The sequence below is a fragment of the Nanorana parkeri genome, unplaced genomic scaffold, assembly GCF_000935625.1.
Source record: "Nanorana parkeri isolate BGI_ZX_2015 unplaced genomic scaffold, ASM93562v1 scaffold1095, whole genome shotgun sequence".
NCBI classification, from domain to species: Eukaryota; Metazoa; Chordata; class Amphibia; order Anura; family Dicroglossidae; genus Nanorana; species Nanorana parkeri.
In genome coordinates this window covers 86,932-103,414 of record NW_017307363.1, presented here as the reverse complement: position 1 = coordinate 103,414, position 16,483 = coordinate 86,932, and the positions used below count along the sequence as shown (strand labels likewise).

At 39.5% G+C, this 16,483-nt stretch overlaps 1 protein-coding gene across 1 annotated transcript in view; it reads right to left on the bottom strand.

The window, feature by feature from the left end:
- FLT1 (fms related tyrosine kinase 1) overlaps positions 1–16,483 on the bottom strand; it is a 68,669-nt gene that overhangs the window by 2,780 nt on the left and 49,406 nt on the right. Inside the window, exons 9-12 of the mRNA XM_018567800.1 lie at positions 15,431–15,600; positions 15,175–15,331; positions 4,806–4,923; positions 1,736–1,844 (exon numbers count right to left, since the gene is read on the bottom strand). Coding sequence (XP_018423302.1) covers positions 1,736–1,844; positions 4,806–4,923; positions 15,175–15,331; positions 15,431–15,600 — 554 coding nt within the window. The remainder of the gene's footprint in view (positions 1–1,735; positions 1,845–4,805; positions 4,924–15,174; positions 15,332–15,430; positions 15,601–16,483) is intronic.

Here is a 16,483-nt window from a genome sequence, read left to right as displayed (position 1 = left end):
GCTGAACCCAGAGATCAATGTGATGCTTAGCTGCACGGCTGCAATAATGTAAAATGGTTGTATTTACTTAAGTGATTTGAGACTTCCTGTGGAAATAGCTCCAAGGTTTCCTGATGGAAGATGCTGTTTATCTTTGCCAAGCACCACCAGGAATCTCAAAATAAAATGCTGTTTAGTGACATTGAGAAGCCAAGGAGATAAGCTTGTGCTGTTCCTGTTTCACCCTAGGTAATTGCAAACACACCCTCAGTCATGCTGTGTGCCAGCAAATGCACAAGAATGGACAGCTTACAGGTTATTCAATCTCATGGACTGAACTGTCATTCCATCTGAAATGTTTCTGACGGTGAACAATTCAGGCATGTTTGGAATACCTATCCCATTGTGAATGTCAACTTCTACTACAGTTAGACAGCAACTATAAACAGGCAGTTGCATGGCCACCTACAAGGCTACGTCCTGAAGCACACACAGGGGTAAAGCACGGCAGTCAAAACATCAATATCCAGCGGAAAGCAGCAATTTTGACTCAAAGGAGAGACCTTCAACTATTAGTGTTTGCTAGAAAAACATGACAATGTGAGAGACGTGACCCTAACTTAAAGTACAAAAGATCAGTATGTAAGTTTGGCAGTAACTGAAAATGTTTCATCTACAATAGGCATACCTCTCAACTTTCTGAGATACTTTTCAGCTAAAGTATATAGGCAAAGAACACACTTCTGCCATTCCTTTTAGTTAGGTGGATTATAAAGAATAAGCAAAAAATGATTGGTGATATCCACACATGCCTTTGCCATTACTACCTTTTCAGAATAACAAATTCCAGAATTTAGAGGTTGAATGAAAGATTCAGTGCTGTGTAAAACTTTTGATAGTTAAATAGCATATTAAGCTAAAGAGGTCTATATCAGACCAAAAAGAGGGGCAACTAAGGAAAAAAGCGGGATAGAGGGATAGTTGCTCTAAATGAAAGACAGTAGGGATCTATGACCATAGGTGGTTTTCTTAGAGGACCAGTCCTCCACACAGCGCATATTTACGTTTTTGAGAGAGGCTGGTGAGTTAAAGTATATGCAAACCCTGAATCAATTTCTATTACATTTGGCATCATGTTTCACTGTATACAGTTTTTCTAAACAAGTAATTTTTCGTGAATCTATTGAACAGCTTTTTACCTAGAAATCCCGTTAAGCACCACTGCTTAGCAATTAGCAGCAAATATTTCAGCCTTCCATGTGAGCTTGATTGGTTGGCCATTGATGTGCCTATCAGGTCTGCAGGAGGCACGCACAAACCTGATAGGTAGGCCAATGGCCAACAGAAGGAGCATGCACAGCAGTTTGACAATGCTGCTGCTAAATGCAAGGTAGTTGACTTGACTTAAAAGTGTCAGTTAACAGAAAGTGAAATTACTGGCAGGGTCTCTAGGTATAAAACAAATTCAAAACAATTATTTGCTTAAGAAATACAGTAAGGCATTATGCCAAACATAATACATAATATGGATTTAGTGTCAACTTTGTAAATTTGATGGAAAGGCAAACCTTTACATTTGCATATTTTAAAGTGGAACTAGACCCACCAATTTATTGGTCACTGAAAACAGTTACTCTCAAGGCATGCCAACTGTCAAGGTTGCAAGTCTGCTTATTCCCGCTCTCCACCAAACTTTCAAGCCCTCAAATAGTTGGTGTGCAGCACCATGGCAACTGCAATCCAAATGGAAGCTTACCTGTAACAAAAAAGCTTATATCTCTTCTCTCAGTTCCTATATTATTGGATGTGATGCAGCTGTAAACACCAGATGTTGCAGCATCGTCTATAATAAGAGTGCTTGCAGTCTGGAAAATAGAAAAAGATACAATAGAGAATAATAAGGCTGGAGCACTGAACTGATCCGATCTGAAAATATCTTAGACATATGGGGTATACTTATAAAGCAGTGAACGTGACATTCACAAATTATTCACTTCAGGCATATCTTCCTGGTGCGTGTGTTTTTAATTACATTGATTTATTCACCTACAGTGAATGTTTGGGGATTGTCACATTTTTAAGACACCATTTGCTTGTTTTAAATGAGTGATACAATTGTGTCAAACATCCTTAACTATTACTTCTATTTTCCCCATTGAAGCAAATCTGTAAGCTGCCACCTTCTGCACTGTAAAAATGGAAGACTCAGATGATGGCCATGATTTCAGAAACTGTGAAATATATGCAGTCAGAACTAGATGCAGTGTAGTCTTTCCCTACAAGAACTACACTATTACTCATGTAAACACAATTACCCCATTGCAGCACTCGCAGTTAAATATATAACATTACAGCTTTTGGTATTACTTCCTTATAGCATGGAGGTATCAAGCATGAAACTTTGCAACATTCAAAAGGTTCACTGTCTATTGTAGACAGAGACTTGTGGCAATTTAATAACGGGGCACATTACAACACATAATGCTGCATTCAGATTGTTCTTCACAGCGGTATCCTGCATAAAAGCTGCAGGAAATAAAACATGTCTAAGTCTGAAATTAAGCAACATAAATCTGGCTATTTATTATACTTGGCCTATTTAGTCCCATTAGACTATTAGAGGGTCCCAGTGATCTGCTATGTAAATTTGGGTAAAAGACGTATAGCACCCATACATGGGAATTGTTGAGTATAGGTGATTCAAATGCAATTGATGGAGGTGCCCTCCGCACACCTTTCAGCAGTCCCGGCCAACAATCAAATAAATGGTGCTCGAAGTAACTTCACGGATGGCACCGTGCAAAACACAAGATTGAAGAAAATAGGTCACCAGCACTCCATAAGTTAAAATGAATGAGTCCTTTTAATGGACAATGATGTCACAGAAATCCAACATGAGCCGACGTTTCGGGGCCACACAGGGTCCCTTCTTCAAGGCAAGAGATGTGACTCATTCATTTTAACTTATGGAGTGCTGGTGACCTATTTTCTTCAATATAGGTGATTCAAAACATTTCTGAATATTTGACTGTCCTTGTGTGCGAGAAAGGGAAGGCTTAGCAGATGTTGGTAGAGATAGTTCATCAAAACGTCATTCACATAGCTACAAAATATGGCAGATCTTTGTTCAGTTTATGTCCATTCACTGTAACCATCAGGACCCCATAGATTCCACAAATGGAGAAGAGAAAAGGGAAACACATATGTCTATTCTATGAATTACAGACAATACACTTCTTGTCACGTATCACCACATGCTATAATTAGCTGGCGTGAGAAGAGTAAGAAGATTAATCCTAATCTTAGACGTGAGAATAAAAATGTTTTGGGTGTGGGAAGTGAGTCATTAAAGAAAAGTGGAAGTTGATATTTTATTTGTGTGTATCAACACTTGAGTCAATGATAGCACTCCATTTCTCAATGTGCGTTTGCAAAGTGCTTGGCAGAAATCTCGCTAGAACACTATTACTGACATAGGCCGATTGACATAATACGACACACTTCCTGCACTCCAGCTTACGCCAGTGCGAGGCTTTTTTCGATAATTACACGGTAAACACTAAAAAGGTCATATATTCAAAGCACATAAGCATATATAAAGTAGCTGAATCCAAGATCACGGCGATAACACTTTACACCAGAGGATGTTACAGTTAAAGCTGTCTACATAAAACACAAACAGAGGTCAAATGACTAGCCAGCAGTATTGCTAGTGGTCTCCCTGTAGCTGATATTTCTAAATTAGTGACCTACCATGCCTTGAGCTGTGTGGAGGTAACCATATAGGTAGAGACAGGGTTTTGCTTCCTCTCCTTTTCCCTTCAGCAAGGAGAACAGTGAGCAGCACAGTAGTGACATCATTAAATCTCACTACAAACCTACTAAAACTAGCAGCCAGAGGTTAGCAGATAAGCTAACCGGCATTTAGTGAACTCTTTACACAGAAGCTGAACCCAGGATTCAGTGGTGGATCAGCGATTCATTTCTTTTTATTGAATCCTGCGGGGTTTATTTTAATTCCAGTTTAAGCATATGTTTACTTGCACAATACAGCTGTGGCAACATGCACACAAGAAATGAACGGGGCATATCCATTGCCGTCTTCAGCATCCTGATAAGTGAAAGTTACATGTGCCACATTCTATATGCTATATCCTACTACAATCTTATTGCAGCAGAACTACTTCTGTGCTTACCTATTTCCTTTGGTGGGTCAGCAGCTGAACCAGAACAACTTCATTTATTCCTCTGCCAAGAGTTGTCAGCACTACAGCCTCCCTGATTGTTATTGAGGGCTTGTTCACACCATGTCCGGACCAGGTCTGGATGCGTATCTGCAAATGCGGTGCAGTGCGTTTTTGATATGTTCCGGTGCAGTTTTCATTAGCTTAAAATGGGCTTTCAGGTGAGGTCCAGTGCGTTTCGGTGCCTTTGCATGCGTTTTTGATGTGTTTACATTCGTTTTGGAGCGTTCCAGACCAGAAAAAATAGTGCATGCAGCATTTTTGCCCCTGCACCAGAACACTCTGCACTGGTGTGAACAGAGATCAGAAATACCATAGGAATACGTTCTGGTCCGGAACTGGTCCGGAGCTGTGAACAAGCCCTGAATGTTGTGTCCAGCAGCATTGATTTTGGTGTGTTATACTGCTTACAATAGATTGATTTAACAACATATATCTTACAAATTAGAAGTCGATACGCTTTTTGTCTAAAAGCTACAGGCATAAGCTGGATCTCCCTTCTCAGTGGAAAAAGGGCATGGTTATCACACCAAACCACTCTTTGCACTTGTACACACAAATCACTGAAATGTAAAATGTTACCTTGTTTCTTCCTTCAATTGTACGTGTCCGTTCTATGATATTGTAAACCTTATTGTCCGTACTGCTGTTATATTTCCTCACGTTTAGAAGGACAGCATTGTCAGGTTGGAAATCACACCTGTGCAAGGGGAAAGAATATTTTCATTACGCTGAAACAAGTTTAGAGTTATACGTTGCCCAGTGTGTAAATTCTAATAAATCTGTCATTTTAAACATTTATAAAAAGAATCCTTAATATTTTCACCTCATCTTGTTCAGTATTTATAGCTGAGTTTGCATACTAGTGTTTGCTGTATGATTCTCCTTGGCCACATTTACCAATGAGTGAAATAAAACCTGCCTTTTGTCACATAACAATTAGATTTAAATCAGCACTAGAAGAAGACAAATGTAGAAGGAACGAAAATATTCTGACTGGTGGAAATGAAGTACCACAAAGAATGAAAAAAATCTGCTGCTCATAATACAACTGAATAATTATGGTATGATAACAATGGAAATATTGCACTAGGCACATGCAAAGCATACTTGCAAAACTTCCTAAGTCTGAAGAAATAATACTTTCTAGAGCAGAGCTGGTGGAAGCACAGAAGCAATAATATATATCGGCTTTGGTGACCTAGTCCTTTACCAAGAGCAATAAATAATAAAGGGGAAAGCACCCTCTGTCTCCAAGGCTCATAAATACTTAAAACCTCACAAAGGACTTGGTGGAACCTACATGGAAATTCCACTAATGATCCCATAGGGAGTCAGGTGGAAACACACTGTGACCAGGAAGGGCAGAACAGAGTCTGGATTTACGTATGAATGGAACGTGCTGTCCCTTCCAGCACTGACACTTCAAATCATTAGTCAGCACCTAAACACATTTCTATTTCAGAACATGTCAGAGAGTGCCAGACACAACTAAAGATCTTTGGGCAATATATTTATATCAGATCCCATGCTAGGATTTCATGATTTATGTTAGCTCCCTGGTTATTTTGCAAATGATTTGTCTCATTCATAAAAACTAAAGAAAAAACGGATTTCTAGAAGGACTCATTGGAGTTGATGTAATAAAGGTATAGAAAATGTTCTTAGTTTACTTAATACAGTTACGCTGTGCTTAGGAGTAATCCCTAACCATTGGCAAGAGAAATTAAAAATGAACAGTATTTGTATGTGCACATGGTTGTATAATTGCAGTAAACATAACTTTACCTTATTGACTAAGCTGAATGAACATACACTTTGCTAAGTGAATTTCCTTTAGTAAATCAACCCCATTAACATCCCTTTAATAACAATAACAGTAACACTGATAAGGAATGCATTTTGTAATGCCTTTCCTATGCTCTGGCATCCATGCACCTGGTGCACTCTACTGAATGATGCAGCTATGGTGGCAAGGGAACTGGCTCAAACTGCCATTGCTGTGTCCCTCAAGCCTTAAAGCACTGCTGGTGTGCTCATGACATGTCTATGAAGTCATAAATCATAAAACTTACCACATCATCCTGCAGCAGTAAGTACATTGAAATGGAAAAAATGTGAAAGCCCAGTCAAGAGGTAAACTGAACATATGGTTCTTTCAGTACATGGAGACATCTGAGAGAATAATGTGAAACCTCGCTCCACTACTCCAATCAAGCTAAGCAGCAGCTGAAATCTGTGTGGTCAGATATATAGTATAAAATTAATAGTAAAAGCCGCGCTGTGTGAATGAAACTGCAAAAGTGGCAGATATAGTAGATACTGACCTTGAAATAATGTGATACAATGTGTAAAAAGTGCAAAACAAATAAGAAACGCATGTATGTAACATGCACCTCAGTGTAAATGCATTGCTACAAAATATCCATAATGGAAAATCAAATACAATAGATGTTAACTGTGAAACAATGTGATGCAATGTGCAAAGAATAACACCTAGAAAAAACGCATGTGTATAACATTATCACATTGGGGTCTATTCACGAAGCTGCCAAAGGATCTGGCCGTAGCTTCGGCTGATCCTTCAGCTAGCTTCGGCCCCAGGAACCCTTTGGTTCAGTAGAACCGAAGGGGTGCTGTACGGGCTATTCACAATAGCCCGTACAGCTCCCGATCATGGCCGAATGGGTCAGCCGAGTCGAACGCATATGCATCCGCTCGGCTGAACCGTGCTGAAAGCCGAAGCTGGCCGAGCTGGGCGGAGCCAGCCGTGATCTTACAGCCGACTCCGGCCCTAGCAAGCCGATGTACGGCTGATTTCAGCCGATGTACGGCTGAAATTAGCCGTACCAGCCTGAAGTGAATAGCCGAAGAGTGTTCAGCTCACTTCACTTCAGATCGGTCATTCACTCGGCTGCCCTCGGCAGCTTTGTGAATAGACCCCATTGTATCACTTTTTTGTATTTTACTCTCAGTTGCAATATATTTAGTATGTTGTTTTAATTTTTTAAATGTCATGGCCGCCATTTGTATATGGTGGCTACCATGACAACTGGTCTTAATATATGCGCTCGGTCTAGCTCCTGTCTCCACACCCCTGATGAAGTCACGCCCTTTGACTTAACGTACGTAGTGTGGAGTAGAGGAGTTGAGCGATTGCACACAGTGTCTGTGGCTGCTTACTAAAAACCTTACTTTTATCTATATGTGAGTAGTATCCTTTTTAATAAAGTGTAGTATCCTTTTAAAACCATCTGCACTACGAGTCTCCATTTTTTATTTTGATACATGGGCCATTTGTATGAATTGTCTGCTTCCAACTCCTGAGACTGCAAGAGAGTCTGTTCCTGTGAGGAGGAAATCACTGGGAGGTGTTTGACATCAGGTGCTTCCTCTACCTGGTTTGAATTAGAGGAACAGCGCATACAGACCATGGTGGGTCTCTGCTAAAGGTGAGGTGCATTCCAGAAGATTTCTCTGTTGATGGTCACAGGAGACTGACATTATTTTACATCCAATGTTTTATCTTCTATTTTCCTAATGGACTATTGAAGATCCAGGATCATGGACATTTTTTAACCATTTATTATTTTCACTGAAGTGCATGTTATACGTTACATGTTTTTTCTAGTTGTTATTCTTTGCACATTGCATCACATTGTTTCACAGTTAACATCTATTGTATTTGATTTTCCATTATGGATATTTTGTAGCAATGCATTTACACTGAGGTGCATGTTACATACATGCGTTTCTTATTTGTTTTGCACTTTTTACAGATTGTATCACATTATTTCAAGGTCAGTATCTGCTATATCTGACACTTTTGCAGTTTCATTCACACAGCGTGGCTTTTTCTATTAATTTTATACATGGAGACATCTGATCGCTTAAAGGTCTTTTAAAGCTATGCACACGCAGTATCATGTATATAAACCCATTTAAGCCTTTAATTCTCCAATCCAATAAAGAAAAAATAATGTATAAAATTATTTTACATTCTCTTTAAAATCAATATTTGAACGATGAGACCAGTTGCTATTGGTTACTGTAAATCCCCATTGCTCTGCACCCTGCCTTATCGCACAGAGCAGTCTAAGTGCCTGGATTCTATCCCTGCGGAAAGTTCTTTCTGGGTTAAGAGCACTTTGAAGAAGCAGGGGGAAGTAGCATGCCTTGGGATTTGGGATTATTTATTCTTGACTTTCCGACAGCCTGTCCTTGACCATACTTTTGTGTTTTTCTTTCTGTTTGCTATGAATAAGGAGGAATAGACTTTAACAGAAGTCATCATTTCTATTTTAATATTATAAACCAAAAAGGAGGTGAAGAGGAGGAAGACAGTCATAAATCTGGCAGCGCACAGTAGCAGGAAATTGAGAACCCCTGCAATTATGTTTTCAAAGATCTTAGAGCAATTCAACACTTCCACCAGGAATTCCATTGTTAACTATTTGTGGCCAAGAATATATTTTTGCCCCTTCTGTTATATCTCCTACCCGCAATATCCCACTAGGCTTACTTTATTTAACTGGTTGCATTTCACGGTCTATCTCACACTATGCACCACTACCTGCAGCAAGAAAGCGGTCTTATTTATATGTTACGGGTAATCTGAATCCCCCACTTTACACAGAAATATGTTGTAGCTCCAAAGTTTCATGAGAAAATAGTGGTACAGTACTATATCATCAGGCTACAAATTAAGCTAAAAATATAAATAATAAATACATAAATAATAGGTTTCTATTATTCCAGAATTGGAGGATGAAATAAGAGCCAGCATAGACAAATATTTGTCCTTTGTCTAGTCTGTTTAAATTAGGTCTTTTTTTGATTTGGCCACAGCAACCACACATTGACCTTTAACTTCAAAGTAGAGACTTTCCTCCTTAAAACAGTTAGCTTCCTGGCTCAGGCAAGGATAACTGGGGGCCATCTGAAGCCTTCCGATACATTCAGTAAAATCAGAGTTGCGAGGCCTTTAAAGTGATGTTATTCAGGAATTTCAGGTTATTCAGGACAGGAGCCCTATGGGATAAATGTAGTCTCTAGCTATATCACTACAAAAAGCTGATTTTCTTTATCATATCTCCCTGGGTTTCTGACACCTGTCAACAGAGAAATATACAGACTGCCATTAGTGACTCACTAATGAACAAATATGAAGCCAATGAGATCAGAACCCCTGGTCTGCATACCTGTTTTGGGTCAGTGACTCAAAACAAATTAAATATAGCATTGTCTATTTCATATTTCATAGACAGGCGTTTTTTGAGTTGAACAATTTGTGTGCAAAAACCCTCTCCAAGTTGTCACTTCAAACCGTATACTTCCCATTATTTGCATGCTGCATTTGAATGTGCCATATCATTTCCATAGTGTATGAAGCCGCAATTTGCAGCTCCTTAATGCTTGAAGGGGTTAATGCAGTTTTGCAGGAGATGGGGGGTATAGCTGGACCCTTAAGAATACATAAAGCTTTTAAGGAAGTAAATTGTGCCATGTTTGAAGATGCAAGGATAACAGCAGTGCTGGGAACAGTCTTGTATAGGGGAGGAAGCCAAACAAGAAGAGGAAAGCAGCGTACGCTCCTGATTTCGCACAGGAAACTCGGAACACCTCCTGCCAAAGGGAGATAAGACGGCTCCCATGGCCTATTCTGGACCAGGCCACTGTTATCAACCTTTTGCTGTTAGACTGTCCTCGATCTCTCTCTCCGCTCACTCCCTGTGTTCTTAGCCATTTTTAAAAAGCTTCTGCTGCCATTGCTAGACAGTGTGCCAAACACAATAGAGTGGTATAATTATAACTGCTGAAAGAAACAAAGTTTCCGGGGCAAGCGTGCACTTCATGTCACTCGTATACAGTACCCATGGGCTGTTATAAATGAGCCTCCTGATGAAACAGTGGTGAATAGTAAACAGCGGCACAGTACTGAACGCACTCCGATCACTTCCTTTCATAGAACAGCTTCAGTGACTAGCCAAAGATGTATTTACTTAAAGGGAACCTGTCCTGAATACTAATGCTTTCCATTTATTACTTGACAGCAGATGCACAAATGTGCAGAGAGATCCCTTTTTGTAATCATTTCTTTGAGTTCCGGGATTATTGGTAGCCTGCTATATTGTAATATTTCTTTAAAATGAACCTGTGTGGGCTGAAAAATGAGTGCTGTGATTGCTGACTCATTTTTGAAAGTTGCATGCTCCGTGGTGGTCTTTATGATCCTTCCTTTACTACTTTGAAAGTCACTGGTGTTGACGTACTAAACAAGTAGGACATTTTTTTTTGCATATGATTGGGTATTCCAAGTAAATATGACTTTATTCACTAACCTAAGTTAACATTCACATTGCAAAGTGAACATGTTCTGTTCCTATAGTAAATCACCCCAGTGACTTGGAACACACATGCAGGATGCAAGTTCAGACGGTTCCTTCCTTCTCCTTCCTTTACGGAGGTTCCAATACGATTTTAGTTTACTAAGGTCGGGATTACTTAAACATGAATCTAGCTGACTAAAAGGGGTTACTGCACAAACATGTCATGCTAAATAAGCCATTTAGAAGCAATGCAAACTCATAGCAACCAGCCATATTTTACCTTACAGCAGTCCAATTAATTAAGAGACTACTGATATAGACAAAACAATTGTTGTGGTTCACCTACCTCTGCAAGTCACCATTGTTTTTTACAATGCATTATACATGCATAGCAATGTAAAAGGGTCCTATAATCCTCCCTCCCCAGTAGCTCTGTTTGGTCACTGCAACAAGCCATAGAAAGCACAGTGCAAGCTCCAAACTTATTGTTGGAGCTTTCACAGGGCTATGAACTCCTTCCCCGCCCCTGCAGCAAGGACAATGCTGAACCAATCACAAGGCACCAGGACTGTGACATGGGAAGGAGAACTCAGTCATATACTCACTAATTTTGCTGCTGGTGGCTAAATGGAGTACTAGGGGAGTGAAGAAGTGGTGAGGACATGCTGCTGGGGAGTGTAGGTGGGGGCTTAAAATGTATGTATAGCCAAACTTTTTTTTTAGTTTTGGATAGATAAAGGAATGGTTTTACCCTGCCAGGGTTTTTTTTAATGCTATCTGTGTTCCATTAGAGGAATTCACCTTCACTTCCTGTCCCAGGGATGCAACAAGAAGCTAGAGGAAATCTCCTAAAGTGAAGGAAATTCTCCTCTTATACAGCTGTCCCCAGAACAGGTTTCTCCATTGGAAGATTTCCCCTTTTTCCTTGCCTAAAAGTTTGGATTTCCCCTCACTTTATTACTTGGTGACAGTGGTCACCAGAACAAATGGAAATTGGGACAAACAGCAATAAAAACTTGACAGATGGTCTAACCCTCCCACACTATATCCAAAACTTATTATATGTGTAATTTAGTACATTATATATTGAAGTGTAATATTTACATTTTATCCAAAAAGCCTTAAAAACACCAAATCACATGCAGGGGGAGTAAAAAACATAGGAACCTCTGATTTGATGTTTGAGGAGAGATAAAATAAACCCAGTGTGACATCCTTGTGTTTAGTTCATAATGCGCCTCATATTACTGTATATATTCCTGCTTTTTAAAAGAGTCATTCTCTTATGTGATGATACAATGATTGAGTACATATTCAGTGTACATACATACAGGATAACTGAAGACTGATTCATGATCAAATACCAAAAAGGTTTAGCTTAGAGTTCCCAGATAAGAAATGCAATACCTTGTTTTCTTATGTTGGCTCTTGAAGTACCCAATGTAACCAAACACAATGATCAAATTTCACATGTTGCTATAAGGCATAGGTAAGCAAACTCCGTCGCTCCAGCTGTGGCGAAACTATAAATCCCATAATGCATCTGCTTCTGGCAGTCATGCTTGTGGGTGTCTTGCAGAGCCTCATAGGATCTGTGGTTGCAACACAGCTGGAGGGCCAGAGTTTGCCTACCCCTACTATAAGGGATCCATAGGCAAACATTAAGCTGTTCATATGACAGCATTCCATAACCAACTATCGATAACTACAGAGAATGGTCCCTGCAGATCCCCATAGCTGTGAAAACACATGAACACTTCTTTCTGTATGTAATCATCTTCATTGCTTAGCACATTCTAACCAAGAACTGTTTGGGGCTTAAGTCTCCAGATCATTTCCTGTTGTCCATATGAACTGGTCAGCTCCCAGTTGTCATTTTTGCAATGAAAAGGTGAATCTATTTTGTTCAGTTGCAATAAGCAACGACCAATGTTCTTGTACAGAAACCCCTATGATCCCAACAGTCAACAATGATATTCTTACATTCTGACAGCTGGAATCTGAAACTTTGATTTTAACACACTGACAGTATTATCTAAGACCCCATTCACACTGAGCGACATGCAAATCGCGCGACTTTGAGCGACATTGAGCGACATTGAGCGACGTGTCGCGCGACATCGCGCGACATCTTCCTATTGGGCTGTATGCAATCAGGAGCAATATCGCTCAAAATCGCTCTAAAAAAGGGTCATGTAGAAGCGACACGCTACCAGCGACGAGCTACAAGCGATATTGAGCGATATTGAGCGACATTGAGCGACGAGATGTGAACAGCTACATTGAATTGTATTGGTGAAGCGACATAGAGCGATATAGTGCGGAAATATGAGCGATATCGCTACAAAAATCGCGCGATAAATCGCTCAATGTGAACGGGGCCTTAATGTCACCGTTTAGACTGATACTTTCTCCAACTGTCATTTACCAGAGATCAGTTACTGTGATTTAACCATAGATCGGTAACTATGAGTTAATACGGACAGGTCTTACCTTGGGCCTTTAGCGGTGAGCAAATAAGACAGTTAAGAACAATATTTTTGTTGGATATTTGTATTCAGATGTTCTACAAATATACATATCATATATAAATGAGTCATGAATAGCTGGATTCATGAATTGACTGGTGACTACATTTTCAGTGACTAGAAATAAAACGACATAAAGTTCCAGCAAACAGTTCAAAAATCTGTCCAATCAAAACAGAACAATATGGCTTAACAGCTTTCTGCAATGGGGGTAATTTACTGAGGGAGTAGAGGATGTTCACTTAGCAAAGTGTTTGTTCAATTAGCTTATTTTATAGGAAAATAAAAACTGTATTTTGACTCGCACATGATTAGATGATTAAGGAAAACAGCTTCACTTCATTCACCAAACTCAGTGAACATTTACCTTGCAAAGTGAATATTCACTTTACCATTATTCATGCTCTATTCCTTTAGTAACCAACCCCAGGGTTTTGTTTCCCTCTGTCCCGATATACACATAGCATAGCATAATAACAATTTTAGAGTAGTTGTAAGACAATCAAGCAAGCAGTCTGAGTAGGCTGAAGTAGAAAAACCGTGGTCAAGTATCCACACCATTTCCTGTTATTTATTTATTTTTTTAAATCCACAAAACTATCTGAAGAATTACTAATTAAGTAATTGCCAGAGATTTTGGGAAATAATTTTCTCATCCGTATATAACACATTGAAACCAGATGGTGAAGTATGCAAGAGGAATTTTATATTATTGGGGCCCGTTCCTGCTTAGACTTAAGGGCTTAATATTCCATTATAAAGCCTTTTTTGTATGGTACAAAATAACAAATCTGAAGCAGTTCACCATATGAACTCTTTTCAGCTTGGGACGTCAGAAAGTTAATGAACATGGACTCAAGGCTAAAACATGCAGAACACTGTCACTCAGGATTGAGCTATTTGTTTTTCTCACTTGAACCATAAAGTACAACAGTAAGAAGCATAATAGATGGACCGTCATTGCTTCTGAAAATGATAGTTGCCTGGCTGTTATAATGACCATCTGGCCTTAAAGGAGAACTATGAGGTCAGGGCTTTTCCCCATAGTTCTCCTTAGAGTAACGGGAGGACACAAACTAGCGTCCTCCCGTTACCCTAAGCTCAGTATACCGCGAGCTACAGCGCTAACTGGCGGATCGGACGGGGGAGGGGCGGGTACAGCTGTAAAGTAAATGTACTTCACATATTAAAACACCTAAACAATATTTTTATCTTTTTTAGTTTAAGGTGGACTTTTTTAGTTTTATGTGTCTTACGTGGACATCCATGGTCGGAGCCACCTGCTGATTTCTCAGAGACTACAAAAGTGTTGTAGATCATTTAAACATTTTTATTTCATTTAAAGAAAATGAATACAAAACTAATGAGTGTGGCCAGCAGTTGTAGCTGCACCTTGACACATAAAAAACATTAGTGTGGCCAGGCAATGGGATGGATGCTATTACCTGGCTCCTGTAAATTGTTATAGCATGAGTGCAGAGCTAGTTTTTGCAGTATTAGTCTGTCTGTCCTGCCCTGAAATGATCACTGACTGTGGACAATGGCAGCCCAGAGCACACAATAGGAGCATCAGCTGTGGCACCTAATACTCATTGTAACAGGTCATTTGCTGTCTTTTGTCCAAATAAAGTATCAAACATTTATATCTCTTTATAGTCTTGTACCCCTCGAGTTATGATTTGTGATTGATTTCTGCTAGTAAATGCCTCAAAATACCTCTCCCAGGGAAAATGCTGCTTCCAGCCCTCACACCAGTGTTCTGTGTTTGCGGAGCTGAGGGACAACCACACACTATAGCAAACACGGGCTTATATTGCAGACAAGGGGAGAAGGGTGTATCTTACCATCTCTGCTGAATTACAAAGTGTACTGGGTCCAACTCTGGTGGATATTGAACTGCACAGTCATATTAAGACATCCTGCACAACTGATATAACAGGGAAGTGGACATGTGAATAGGAAAACGGAGGTTGTTAGTACAAAGCCTGACTTTCAAACTGTGAATTCATATTTATTTATGTGACTTCAACAGGGCTTTAAATTACAAACGTATACATTAACCATATAGTTAAGTGTTGCTCCCACGATACTCACCTTGACCTAGAATAGTTCCTCGGACATGGATGCCAGGTCCAAGTTATGGAAGGTGGTGGAACACCATACACTGTACATGTCAGTATTTGCCTGCTGCCTAGTTTACGGGGATCTGGTTCTTGGATTGATGTTGATTTTTCATAAATGTGAGGCTTCACTGTAAAAAAAAAAGAAGAAGATTGCAATATTAGTTGCTTTCTCTATAAAAAATGTGCAAGTTGAGAAAATGACTAAACGAAAAAAAAAATCAATTTACCATTGACTTTGAGGGTCATGGTTAGGTTTTTGACCAGGTTCCATTGTTTTAGTCGCAGGACCACTGTGTATTCACCTGCATCTTCTTCCGCCACATTTTTAATGGTTAGGCTATTGCTGTTGATTATGTACCGTGCACATTTATCTGCCGCTAATAAGTTGTTCTTCCACCTGTACAAAATAGAAGGTACAAATTTATTTGCAGCTTGCGGAATATCCTCACCAACTCTGCTGCTCCCACAAAGACTGCCAGACAACATAACTGAGCAAGCTTCTAACTGCAACTTATAAAGAATTAATACCCAGGATTACCCATCTGTTCAGATTCATTTTACACATGAAATATAAGCCCTGATGAAGTGAGAATTGGAACTAACCCCTGAAACCTGTTGTAGGTGAACTCTGGATAGACTGTTTTCTGGTGACAAATAAATATTATCTTTGAACCAATTGCTAGGGCTTAGCACTCTCATACTATCACTTCATGTAAGTGAACTTTTCCAGGGACCTCTTGTGGCTCCACCAGGCAAAAAAGATTACCACACTATAATAATCTGACTCATTCTAAACCACCAGCAAACGTGGGGTCCAGCACCCCGCCACTCTAAGTCTGAGCCCAGAAATCCGGCAGCTGCTGGGTGTTGTAGTTGCCCACATCTGCTCTTCAGTACGATTTGCTATTTATAACAAAGAGTTCAACCATGGAATCCTATTCTATTCTGCTCCCTGACATAACTCTTTGAGTACATAAAAATAGCTGGAGATATTTTTAGAACATGGAATTCAGAACATTTGTGGAAAATAAATCTCTTATTTTTTTCACAAATTCCCTTCCTAACCCTTATTAATATGACCCCTGCATTCATTGCATGGGAAAAACTTGTGGCTATAAATATAGGAATCAAAGTTTACAAGTCTATTTTCTTTTGTGGACTATTGTATATAATGGCATACAACACATTTTATTCCTTAGAGAACCCAAGAAAAAAAGTTTTATTTTCTAGCAAGATATTAAAGGCAAACTGGGAGTACCTAAGAAGATTTCTCACCCTCC